Here is a 13,426-nt window from a genome sequence, read left to right as displayed (position 1 = left end):
AACCAGACCTCTGTGCATTGGGAGCTCATGTTCTTAGTCACTGAAGTCCCCGAAATAACATTTTTTAATGATAGATTCAGATCATAGTTTCCATAATAATGCCAAAATACACATGCAGTAATAATGCTTTCCTCCATGTGCTTCTTACTCCATGACTCATGTTCACTGGTTGAGGTGTTTCTGTGAGATTCCCGTGCTATGAATTTTTTTTTTTTTCCCACTTGACTTGAACAAGTGTCTTGGAAAGAAAAAGTGAGGGATGTGTCTAAACTATCACAATTAATGGAGTAACTCTGTGTCTTCTTACTTTCTTTCTGCTTTGGAAGATGAACACTCATGTGTATTTAGCAGAGATGCTGGGTTTTGGGAGTGGGAGTTTTCATCCCAAGCCCAGGTCTGATCTTTTCCAGTACACTCCATGCTTACATGACAGAGTCTCATCACCGGTAATTACACAGGTATTTGTATTTTCCAAAATACTTACAAGAATCTTATTGGTCCTAATCTATGCTCAACTGTATTAAAATTTAAAGTACAGCTCAGTGCAAATAAAGAATATCATCCTCTTGCATTATGTACATTTTACCCCGCTCAAAATTACCTGATTTAGTGACATGAAAAACTTTCCCTCTTCCTCTAATTGAGCATATAGACCCATTTGAGTGTATGTCTGTACTCAGTGGAGATGAGTTTGAGTAGGCTCCAGGAGTTGGTGGAGGCCTGGAAAGCTGTGTGCCATGGGATAGCGAAGAGTCGTTTATGACTGAGCAACTGAACTGAACTGTATGTATGAAAATATTAACATGACTTGATCAATTTTTTCTTCTTGTTTTCTTTTTGCTTTGTTTTCTTGAAGAACTTCTGGGGAAGGGAATGACTACCCATTCCACTATTCCTGCTTGGGAATTTCTTGGACAGAGGAATCTGGCAAGTTAGAGTCCATGGGGTCAGAAAGAATGGGACATGACTGAGTGACTAAAACTTTTCTTGTCTTTAGTATTCTTTATAGTTGCAGAAACTTGTGAAAGTGCTGCACTCAATATGCCAGCAAATTTGGAAAACTCAGCAGTGGCCACAGGACTGGAAAAGGTCCGTTTTCATTCCAATCCCAAAGAAATCCGAAAGAATGCTCAAACTACCACACAATTGCACTCACCTCACACGCTAGTAAAGTAACGTTCAAAATCCTCCAAGCCAGGCTTCAGCAATACGTGAACCGTGAACTTCCAGATGTTCAAGCTGGTTTTAGAAAAGGCAGAGGAACCAGAGATCAAATTGCCAACATCCACTGGATCATCGAAAAAGCAACAGAGTTCCAGAAAAAAATATCTATTTCTGCTTTATTGACTATGCCAAAGCCTTTGACTGTGTGGGTTGCAAAAAAACTGTGGAAAATTCTGAAAGAAATGGAAATGCCAGACTGCCTGACCTGCCACTTGAGAAACCTATATGCAGGTCAGGAAGCAACAATTGAACTGGACATGGAACAAGAGACTGGTTCCAAATACAAAAAGAGTTGGTCAAGACTGTATATTGTCACCCTGCTTATTTAACTGATATGCAGAGTACATCATGAGAAGCACTGGGCTGGAAGAAGCACAAGCTGGAATCAAGATTGCTGGGAGAAATATCAATAATCTTAGATATGCAGATGACACCACCCTTATGGCAGAAAGTGAAGAGGAACGAAAGAGCCTCTTGATGAAAGTGAAAGTGGAGAGTGAAAAAGTTGGCTGAAAGCTCAACTTTCAGAAAATGAAGATCATGGCATCTGGTCCCATCACTTCATGGGAAATAGATAGGAAACCAGTGTCAGATGTTATTTTTTGGGGCTCCAAAGTCACTGCAGTTGGTGACTGCAGCCATGACATTAAAAGATGCTTACTCCTTGGAAGGAAAGTTAAGACCAACCTAGATAGCATACTGAAAAGCAGAGACATTGCTTGGCCAACGAAAGTCCGTCTAGTCAAGGCTATGGTTTTTCCACTAGTCATGTATGGATGTGAGAGTTGGACTGTGAAGAAAGCTGAGCACTGAAGAATTGATGCTTTTGAACTGTGGTGCTCAGAAGACTCTTGGTAGTACCTTGGACTGCAAGGAGATCCAGACAGTCCCTCCTAAAGGAGACCAGTCCTGGGTGTTCATTGGAAGGACTGATGCTGAGGCTAAAATTCCAATACTTTGGCCACCTCATGGACTCATTGGAAAAGACCCTGATGCTGGGTGTAATTGGGGGCAGGAGAAGGGGACAATAAAGGATGAGATGGCTGGATGGCATCACTGGCTCGATGCACATGAGTTTGGGTGAACTCCGGGAGTTGGTGATGGACAGGGAGGCCTGGCGTGCTACAAATCATGGGGTCGCAAAGAGTTGGACATTACTGAGCAACTGAACTGAACTGAAATGAGCAAAAACTTGTATCAACTTTTCTTAGAGTTGTCTCTGTGAATCTGTCTGGTTTTATTAGTTAAAAGTAATTATGTCTAAAGTACATAAACTGAAGTAAAGTTTCAGCTCTGCCATTTAATGGCTGTTTGTTAAAATATATGCCAAAAGGAACAAGAGGAACATTACTGATTTTTAGTTATTTCTCTTACACTTTCAAGACTCTGATAAAAACAGTCAGAAAACTATAAAGTATATACTAAACAGTTAAAATGATTCTTTCTACCAAGGTTGTGGTTACCCAAAGTGTGAAGAGCAGATAAAACCAAGGAGGATCTTAGAATGTAGAAACTGATTAACCAGATCGGTATTGTCTTATGTCTAGAAATTCTTTTCCAACCCGCAGCCATACCATGACATTTTTGGTAGCTTGTTTGGGGAGTTGGAGTTTCTTCCTCCCGTCTTTGCTTCTCCTTTCTCATAGGGAACCTCTGCCAACAGGCAAGTGCTGTTGCAGCAACGTAGGAACTCTGGCCAGGGTTAACCTCTGGTATGTTCCAAAGGCCCCACTGCTCACTGCACCCAAAGTAGCTGCAGCTTGAATGGGTGAGTGAAAGTGAAAGTGAAGTCGCTCAGTGTTGTCTGACTCTTTGTGATCCCATAGACTGTAGTCTACCAGGCTTCACTGTCCATGGAATTTTCCAGGCAAGAATACTGGAATGGGTTGCCATTTCCTTCTCCAGGGGATCTTCCTGACCCAAGGATCAAACCCAGGTCTCCTGCATTGCAGGCAGACACTTTACCCTCTGAGCCACCAGGGAAGCCCTGGTGAGGGTCTCTCCTTTGTGTTTTTTCCGACTGAGGACTATGCCAACCAATATTGTGTGGGCACAGGACAGACACATAAAAGCCATTAGGGTGCCTTCCACAGAAAGACTCCCATGTGAGGTTAGGGGGCGCACAGAACGGATCAGGCCACAAGGGCATCTGGCCCCAGCAAGACAACTTCTGTTCACCGTGTCAGGTTGAAGAAAAACAGAGACCATTGTCCCTAGACCACCGCTTCCCAAATATATTGTAAGGCGGATTCCTCAGCCTTCTTCCCTGTCACTTTCTCTTCTTTCCCTTTTGGTCCAGATTGATTTACAGGAACCTGGGTGTTGCCTCTGAGCTGTCCCAAGTACCTTCCATGTTTTAGGGAATCACCAAATGGTGAGTCACCTGGTTGCTCCTGGGAATCTCTGTCTTTCTCTACCTGTGTCACCTGGTGGCTTAGCTGCAGGGTTCTCAGAGGTCTCCTCTCACCGTCGGACGTGACTGTTGGGACACTCGGCCATTTTGTGCATTAGTCGCACGGAGAGATCACTGGGAGAAAAGGGACGCCTTTCTGTCAGCCAGTGACTCTCAGTACTCCCATTCTGTGGTAGGTAGGCTAAGAGTGGGTTCTGTTACATCCCAGGAGGCTCTTTCATAATCAGCCCTTGGCTACATTCTCAGACACTGGAAGATTTTGACACGCCAAAATGCCTGGCGCCAATAGAAACGGGGGCACCCCTAAAATGGCCTCTGAATGGCACACTAGGTTTTGCCAAAAGAAGGGAAAGGACTCAGAATTTCCTTGCATTCTGTTGCCTCTCTGTCTCCTGTCCCTCTCTGTCTCTCTCCATCAGATTTCCTAGATGACCCCTACTCGACCTTTCATATCCACATGATCTCTAGGAAAGGATTCTGAGGCTCCCTTTGGTCCAGGTCTTTCTTCTATATTCAAAAGCCTGAAGGATCAAAAAATGTCCTAACATTCTAAAGAATCCCCTTCTAAGGAAGCTTATCTCTCAGGCGGAGAGGGAACCAAGCTTCCCCCACTCCTGAACATCCTAAGGAATTCCCTTCTGACTACTGTTTCTCAGGCCTGGGAAGGACCAAGCTTCCCCCAGTCCTGCAAATTCCCTCAACCCTTCAGATTCTTCTGATGGGCCAAAGACCTCACTTCCCACCAGAGGGACAGTCCAAGAATTTTATCAGCTGAAATGCCCCTGATATCAGAGTCAATTTGAGCATTATTTGGTCTATATTTTAGCTATAAAACTAAAACTACAGAAAGGAAAGATGACTTTTTGACACAGGATGGCCCTGATATTCTTTAGACTCTGGAGAAAACTGATTAAAATGAAATTTTCTTTCCCTTTGAAACTGCAAAACCCTTTCTTTTTGCATATGCATTGAAAAACAACTAGTTTGTTAAAAGTCCTGCCTACAGAAAAGCTTGAAGTTAACCCTTTCCATATCCTTGAAATACATTGCCTGATTTACCTGAGACCTAACTCAGCCTTGGGCAAGTCAGAACTTCAAACAAACAAACAAACAAAAAAGGGTCCAAGAGAAGTTTTAAATCTCAGGCAGGAAACTATGAGATCTCTCTCTGGATTTGTATATGTGTCAGTGTGCGCTCTGTTGTGTGTTTTTTTTTTAATGCTGAAGTTGTAAATGAGTTCTAATTTAATTGGCCTAAAGGAAAGTGAGCGCTTACAATTCAGACAATTCTAACTATAAGAGAAATTAACCTGAATGAATTTCAGATTCACGTGAACTGGGAAATATAAATAGTAAATATGTAGTATTAATGTTTGTTTGCTCATCTAATGTAGATATGTCTGAGTCATTAAGCACAGTATTTTCATTGTGCCTAGATTTATTATAAGTTAAATATTGTTATATTTTTATATCTGTTACAAGATTGTCAACCAGCAAAGTACCTCTAGGAATGGGGGAAGAAAAATTATCACTCGTATATATGTTCACCAATCTACAGAATGCTTAAGTTCTTGGTTGCTTACAGAAAGTAGCATGTGTATTTTCAGTAAAGAAGGTATGAGGAATGAAATTACATTTTATGAAGGGAAAAGGAGGTAGGTCTGACTTACAGGTGGCTGTTTCAGGATGGGAGAACAAAGTAATGGGTATAGAAAGTGATAAAAAGGTTTCATGGAAAGTGGACACCAAGGGAAGAGTTTTGTGCATAAATACAAGTTTTCTTGAGATGTTGAGCTGCCTTTGATAATGGATTTTAAGTTTCTTTACCTCTGATGTGATCTGTTCTATGTTTACCTTTGAAATCTTTTTTGTTACTTTGGCTAAGTAAATACTTTGTTTCCCAGTGATCTATATGGTTTAATCTGACTGAGTGTTATAACCCCTTTTGATATTTGCCCACAAAACTTCCTAAGTAACTTGACTTCTAGCTAACTTTGGAATGCTTCAGAGGGCCCCTGAGACATCCCAGAGAGCTATTAAACTACCAGAGTTCATTAGACATGTTAAATTACATGGGAAGTACTGTTGAAGGGGTGATAAATCTCAGATTATACTGTATGGTTGATGTTACTAACATAGATATCCTAAAATTATGTGGAGTTCATATAGATCTGATATGCCCTAATAAAATGTGGTCAACTATAATTCTACTTATCCTGGTAAAGTGTTACAAGTCACAGCAGTGACCTGGCTACATTGTTACTTGCAGTTTAATCAGATTTAAACATGCCTTCTATGATTGCACTCTGATACCTTTGTAAGAATACTGCTACTTCATGATTTATGGAAAAGATTTTTCTTTTTATTTTAGGGAAAGCAAATATATATTTATTATATATGTGTGTTATATATTTGTGTAGTTTGCATCTTTATTAAATATTATATGTTTATGTTTATATTAACAGACATTAAAGGAAAATAGAAATACTCAGTTATAATTGGGGACTTTAGTATCCCACTTTCAACAACGGATAGATCATATAGACAGAAAATAAGGAAAAATTAGACTTAAAACTATGTATTACACCAAATGGACTTAACAGACATATACAGAACATTTCATCTATCAACAGAATACACATTCCGATAAACAAATTTTGTTTGTTTGCTATCTGGTAAGCTTGTTGGAGAAGGGAATGGCAACCCACTCCAGTATTCTTGCCTGGAGAATCCCACGGACAGAGGAGCCTGGTGGGCTACAGTCCGGGCGGTCACAAAGAGTCAGACGCGACTGAGTGACTAACATGTAAGCTTGTACCAGACTGGAATTTAGTCTAATCTCTATGTTAATAAAACAAAGTTTCCTTAGAATGCAACTTTCAATAAGAGATTATGAGTTTCTTTGCATTTAAGTGATTTATATTCATTTTAAAAATCTTTTTGTTAGTTTGGCAAAGTAAATAAGCATTACTTAAGATTATGGTACATTTAGACAAAACTCATTCTTCTACAAAAATAACCCCTCATGGTTAGACTTTTGCCATCCTGATGTTCTTAAAACATGGCCATGGTCTGCTTGTCAATCAGGGAATTAAAAATGGGTGAAAAACAGCTATAAATCAAAGAGTCAGGGCTGTGGGAAATCCAACATGGCTGCCTGGCTTTTCCCAGCTCCCTGACAAACCTTGTTTTTATTTGATGGGTTAAAGCTTTCCCTGGCTACAGGTTTAATGCCCTCATAGTGAAAAAGTTATGTTTAACTGAATATTAACTTTTTTTCATTGTTAAACTAAGTTTCTAGTTTTGTTAATTAAATCTAGTGTTTACTAAGACTCACTTCTGAGATAGTTCTTTCTTATATTTCTAAAAGATTCAATTAAGTTATTAAAAAGGATACTCTAAGTTTGTTTCTAAAGCTAATCTCAGTAAACAATCTTCAGATAAAGATTAGATGCTCCATGATATACAACCAGAAGATTACCTCCAGGCTATAGTCATTTAACAAGTGAAGTTAGATGACCTGGGGAATACTGGGCTCTACCTAGTGAAAGTTCTTGACTTTTCATTCTTACTTACATCCTGACTAATAACTGCTAGTTACAGCTATATTAATTTCTATGCCACTTGTTTCAAAAGATTGTTTCTTATGTTACTCAATGTGTGACTGAGCCTGTGATAAAATGCTAATATGAAGTTCCACATGCTATCAATGATTGTAATAATGTAACTCTAGATGTGGGAAGAAGGAAGAAAAGGGAATATTTTCCTGGACCGAGAGGCTAGTAAGACAGGTATGGTCCAGAGATTTTGCTACTCACAAGGCCTGGCCTAGAAAAAGCACACTGAGTGTCCTATCGATGGAACCTTCCCCAGACCTGGGAGTGAGCCTTCCCAGTGCCATGGGACACAATAGCCGAGTAATTGCCCCCAAAGCATGGTCAAATATGTGGCTGTGAAGGAACCCTGCTAACTGGACTCTGCCAGCTGTCTCAATAAAGATGACATCATGACCACAGCAAGCTCCTGACTTTCAACCCCACCCCCCCACTGAAAGCTGTTCAGAGTAGAGATCAGAAATAAGGCAATCTGTGCCCTGGGAAAAACCTAGAACTGGCTTTCTGATAGTCAGATGTTTTCAGGTAAAGATTTTATGAGGCCAGACTCTGGCTTCTTCTCGTACCTAGAGAAACACCAACGTCATGAACCAATGTCTGGTCCTGGTTCTCCTAAGTAACCCCTGAGCAGCTTTTCTACTTCTCTTAATCTTTAGGCCTTGTAACTTTAACTTTCTTGTAAAGTTTGTTTCTTCTAAAATACCACAAATTTCCAAGTGGTCGTGCAAGAATATTTCCTGCCCAACACCTAGACAATGCTGAAACAGGTCACCTTATCATTCCATGGACTCTCATCTCTCTTCATGAATGCACCCTGACAGAGTAGGCAGATGGAACCCAGAGCCCCATGTGCCTCTGCTCAGCCTGAAGAAGCCAGAGCGGTCATTGCCCCTTTTTCCTTGAAACTGGATTCCCAGATGTGTGAGAAGGGAAATGGGTAGATAGATAGACATGAGCAGGGTATCAACAAGGGCCAAGAATTGACCCTAAAAATAGGGAGGTATGTGGTGACCCAGGGACAAAAGAGTAGATAATACCAAGGAGGGTCTTGGAATGCAGGAATGAAAAAACAAGACCCCTTACCATCTTTCCCTCCTCCTGTTGTAAGTATTGATTTCAGGTCCTCCTGAGCAGTATATATGATCTCCCCTCCTACCCATAAGGAGAAAGTATTTTTCTTACTCTTTCCCCACCCTGTATATGTGCCTCTTCATTCAGCAATGATCCGCAAGACCCCTATTTCACTCCTTGTATCCTGGCTATGAAAGTGGACTAAGGACCTCTGTTCAGCATGCGCTCTCCCTTGAGCTGGCCTGCTCTTCTAACAGCATCCCCCATTCTAATAAACTTTATTTCCCTCTCAGTTTGTCTCATGTCTGGAAATTCTTTTCCAACACGAGCCCAGACCACAAGAAAAGTTATTATCCTATTAGACCTGTTAAAATCTGTAAAACAGTTCAAGTTCCAACTTAAGTATGAATTCTTTCCTTACTATTCTATTTCATTTCTGTTCAAAATCGTCATTCATCGAGCAGAATTTTCAACATTACCAACTCAAATATCCTTGCTAGAATTGTGGCACTTTGGCCCCACATCAGAACTCTTGGCTCAGAATATGCTTTAAAAAATTCCTGTTTCTTTGACAAACAATTTATCCTATGTCACACGAATAGAACACTGAACAATAAATATGTTAATGTTGCCCTGATTATTTTATAATTGCTGTTTCAGAGGAGAGTAGTTTCTCTAACGGCTTGTGGATCATAACTCATCCTCCTTTCTTCACATTAGAAATTGGGTAAAAAGGATTACAAAAAAATATATTTTATAAAATTATATTATTATAAAAATATAAAAATTATAAAATATAAGTAAAAATATAAATATAAGTATAATATATAAAAATAAATATATATTATATATTTATATATATAATATAAAAAAGATTATTAAAAAATATATTTTATACCAGCCAAGCCACCAACTGACAACCAGATCTCTGAACTTGCCGTTTTCATCTTGGGTCACATTAGAAAGTCTTCCCATGGCCACATGGTATCTGTACTTTGTATTTCAGGGACAGCTGACATTCCAGGATGTGGCCATAGACTTCACTCAAGAGGAGTGGGAGTGCCTGGACCTCGGTCAGCGGGAATTATACAGGGATGTGATGTTACAGAACTATGGGAACCTGGCCTCCTTGGGTGAGGATAACTGCCTTCCAGAATCCCTTATTTACCCGCTGGGTTTTTGTCGGTCATGTCAAGAATGTCTTCTGAAATTTTCTGCTTCCCACAGTAGTTTCAGATCTCTGCTTTCTAGGGGAAAATAGGTATTTGTGAGTTTAGAAAGAAAGGCTTCCTGATTCGTTATGCTGGTGACGTTTTTCTTCCTTAATGTACTCTGCCTCCTTCATTCTAGGTTACTGGTAATTGTGTAAATTCTGTGGTATTAAATATTTGCACCCTCTCTTAATTTCACAGTGACACTACTTACTTTTGCCGTAGTACTACTTGACCAGAATCTCAGGATCTGATTGTTAGGTGTTTGTTAGTATTGTATAGCAGCTTTGAATAAAGTATTTCAGGAAATCGTTTTCTAGAACAAAATGCTTTCTCATCTCACCTGAATACATATTGGATTCAATACTGATGAATCTCTAACAACACAAATATTCCTTTCTCTGATCAATAGGTCTTGTCTCTAAACTGGACCTGGTTGCCTTTCTGGAGCAATTGAAGGATCCCAGGAATATAAAGAGAATGGAGACAACAGCCATTTACCCAGGTAGGTATGAATGGATGGAGATGACTCAGATGAGAGGTCCGAGGAACTGATCCTTCATCATATAGTTTTGGAAGATTTGCTTCAGTGGAAATGGTTTTCGAAAACCTGCGTTTGTGTCTGCTACTGTCATAGAAACGCATCACCTGCCCCATTCTGTCTCTTAAATCATTCATGAATTTATCTCCAGTGATTATTTTTATCCATCACAGTATGAACTAGAAGTCTCCTCTTGGCTTGTGACAAACTGCATTCATTCGTTACTCTTTGATTTCTTGGGGGCCCTAGGAAAACTCTGCCCATTTCTGAGCAACTGTATGACAGTCCTTTTAAAGTTTCCTTCTACCTCTACACAGAAATGTGTGAGTGGAGTGGCAGACAAACTGCCAAACTTCTAGGAATACTGGGGACGGGTTTTTGTTCTCTGATTTATAATTTCCTACCCATTGGAAGCGACACATAGGACCTTCTAAATAAATGTCAAATTCAAGTAATTTTTCACTGCAGAAAGCAAAACCTCATGAAAATGAAAGAATGCACAACTCAGGTTGACTTGAAAGTTTCTCTTTTCCTTATATGATCTCATATTAAATATCTAGTGTATTTGCCCCAATTCTAACATGCTGAAATACTTTATTATGTTCTATTACTTCATAGAATTTTAAAATAAATTGACATGAAATCTCACCACATTTTCCACTATATTATTAATGGTTGATTCAAACTATGACAATTTTTAGATTATATAAAGAAATGTCTATTAAAATTTCTAATTGGAATATAGCTGTTCTACTATACAGCAAAGAGAATCAATTATACATATTAGTCAGTTCAGTTCAGTCACTCACTCGAGTCTGACTCTGATCCATGGTCTCCAGCAAGCCAGGCTTCCCTGTCCATCAGCAACTGCCAGAGCTTCCTCAAACTCATGTCCATCGAGTCACTGATGCCATGCAACCATCATCCTCTGTCGTCCCCTTCTCTCATCTTCAATTTTTCCCATCATCAGGGTCTTTTTCAGTGAGTCTGTTCTTCACATCAGGTGGTCAAAGTATCGGATCTTCAGCTTCAGCATGTCCTTCCAATGAATATTGAGGACTGATTTCCTTTAGGATGGAGTGGTGTGATCTTGCAGTCCAAGGAACTCTCAAGAGTCTTCTTCAACACCACAGTTCAAAAACATCAATTCTTTGGCACTCAGCTGTCTTCATGCTCCAACTCGCACATCCATAGATGACTACTGGAAAAACCATAGCTTTGACTAGATGGACCTTTGTCAGCAAAGTAATGTTTCTGGTTTTTAATATGCTGCCTAGGTTGGTCATAGCTTTTCTTCCAAGGAGCAAGGGTCTTTTATTTTCATGGCTGTAGTCACTATCTGCAGTGATTTTGGAACCCACAAAATTAAAGTCTCTCACTGTTTCCACGGTTTCTTCCACTGTTTGTCATGAAACCATCTGACCGGTGCCATGATCTTCCTTTTTTGAAGGTTGAGTTTGAAGCCAGCTTTTTCACCCTCTTCTTTCAGTTTCATCAAAAGACTCCTCAGTTCCACTTTGTGAGAAAGTCATTTCCTAGGCAGGTTGATAAGAAGTCTAGGGGTCCCCAAGGAGAGAGGGGTCCGAATTCTCAAGGAGGAAAAAGGGACAAACTTTTTTTCCTTCTACATTCCTTGGGATTATGTATCCTGCCTGAGGACAGTCTCTGGATTGAACCTTCTGGATAATCCTGTTATCTTAACCTGTAAATTATGGGAGCAGGTCTGGTCTTTACAAGGATGATGTAACAATAATGTCTCCTGCCTAAGGCAGTCTCTGGAGTAAACCTTCTAGCTAATCCTGTTATCTTAAAATGTAAATTATGGGAGTAGGTCTGGTGAGATCTTTACAACCTCCAGCCATTCTTTGGATTCATTGGAGAGTATATAACTCCATTGCTAACAGTAGCATGGGGGTACTCTTTCTACCCCCTTCTGATGTCTACCCCTTTCTGATGTCTAGAAGCTTCTCTATCTCCTTTATGCTTTAATAAACTTTATTACAAAAAAGCTCTGAGCAATCCAGCATCGTCTCAGGCCCCGAATTGAATTCTTATCCTCCGGAACAAGAATCCCGGCGTCTTTGTGTGATTCAGCAACAACGTTTCATTCACTTTCTGCTATAAGGGTGGTGTCATCTGTATTCTGAGATTATGGGTATTTCTCCGTGAAATCTTGATTCCAATTTGTGCTTCATCCAACCTGGTATGTTGCATGATGTACTGTGCATATAAGTTAAATAAGCAGGGTGAAAATATATAGCCTTGACGTACTCCTTTCCCAATTTGGAATCAGTCCGTTGTCACATGTCCAGTTCTCCCTGTTGCTTCTTGACATGCATACAGATTTCTCAGGACGCAGGTAGCGTACTCTGGTGTTGCCATCTTTTTAAGAATTTTCCACAGTTTCTTGTTATCCACACAATCAAAGACTGTAGTGTAGTCAATAAAGCAGATGTAGTTGTTTTTCCAGAACTCTCTTGCTTATTCTGTTATCCAAGGGATGTTGGCAATTTGATCTCTCATTCCTCTGCCATTTCTAAATCCAGCTTGAGCAGCTGGAAGCTCTCGGTTCACGTACTGTTAAAGCCTCGCTTGGAGAATTTTGAGCCTTTGTTGTTGTTTGAAATGAGGAAAATTGTGTAGTAATTTGAGCATTCTTTGGCATTGCCTTTCTTTGTGATTGGAAGGAAAACTGACCTTTTCTCGTCCTGTGGCCACTGCTGAATTTTCCAAATTTGCTGGCTTATCGAGTGCAGAACTTTAGCATTATCTTCTTTTAGGACTTGAAATAGGTCAGCTGGAGTTCCATCACCTGCACTAGCTTGTTGGTCTTCATGCCTTCTAACGCCGACTTGACTTTGGATGCCAGAATGTCTGTTACTCGGTGAGTGATCACACCATCGTGGTTATCTCGGTCATTAAGATCTTTTTTGTATAGTTCTTCTATGTATTCTTGGCAACTTTTCTTAATATCTTCTGCTTCTTTTAGGTCCATCCCATTTCTGTCCTGTATTGTTCCTATCTTTGCATGAAATATTCCTGGTACCTCTAATTTTCTTAAAGAGATCTCTAGTCTTTACCGTCCTATTGATTTCCTTCCCATTTAGGTCTCCACAGAGCAAAGAGTAGAGTTCCCTCTTTCAATCATGGTTTGAAAGTCTCTCTTTTTATTTGATTTCTTAAAACTAGTACTTTATTAAGTTTCTCTTATTTGTATTCAGCTTCCTCAGACAGTGCCTTATGTCTCCTCAGTTTCTGCTTAGTTCTCTGTCACTATCATCTATGATTTTTAAATTGAAACATCTCAGAAACATAGACCATTCTCAGAAACATGTGTGGCAAGAAGTGGATT

At 39.9% G+C, this 13,426-nt stretch overlaps 1 protein-coding gene across 2 annotated transcripts in view; it reads left to right on the top strand.

Annotated features, from left to right (window-relative positions):
- Positions 1 to 13,426, top strand: part of LOC102189337 (putative zinc finger protein 724) — a 33,657-nt gene that overhangs the window by 5,097 nt on the left and 15,134 nt on the right. For both annotated transcript variants that reach the window (XM_013971623.2, XM_013971622.2), the window contains exons 4-5: positions 9,329 to 9,455; positions 9,946 to 10,038. In XM_013971623.2, coding sequence (XP_013827077.2) covers positions 9,329 to 9,455; positions 9,946 to 10,038 — 220 coding nt within the window. The remainder of the gene's footprint in view (positions 1 to 9,328; positions 9,456 to 9,945; positions 10,039 to 13,426) is intronic.

This window comes from Capra hircus, chromosome 18 (genome assembly GCF_001704415.2).
Source record: "Capra hircus breed San Clemente chromosome 18, ASM170441v1, whole genome shotgun sequence".
Lineage (NCBI taxonomy): Eukaryota > Metazoa > Chordata > Mammalia > Artiodactyla > Bovidae > Capra > Capra hircus.
Note: the sequence above shows the minus strand (reverse complement) of the source record. Positions and strands in the feature narration are given on the sequence as shown.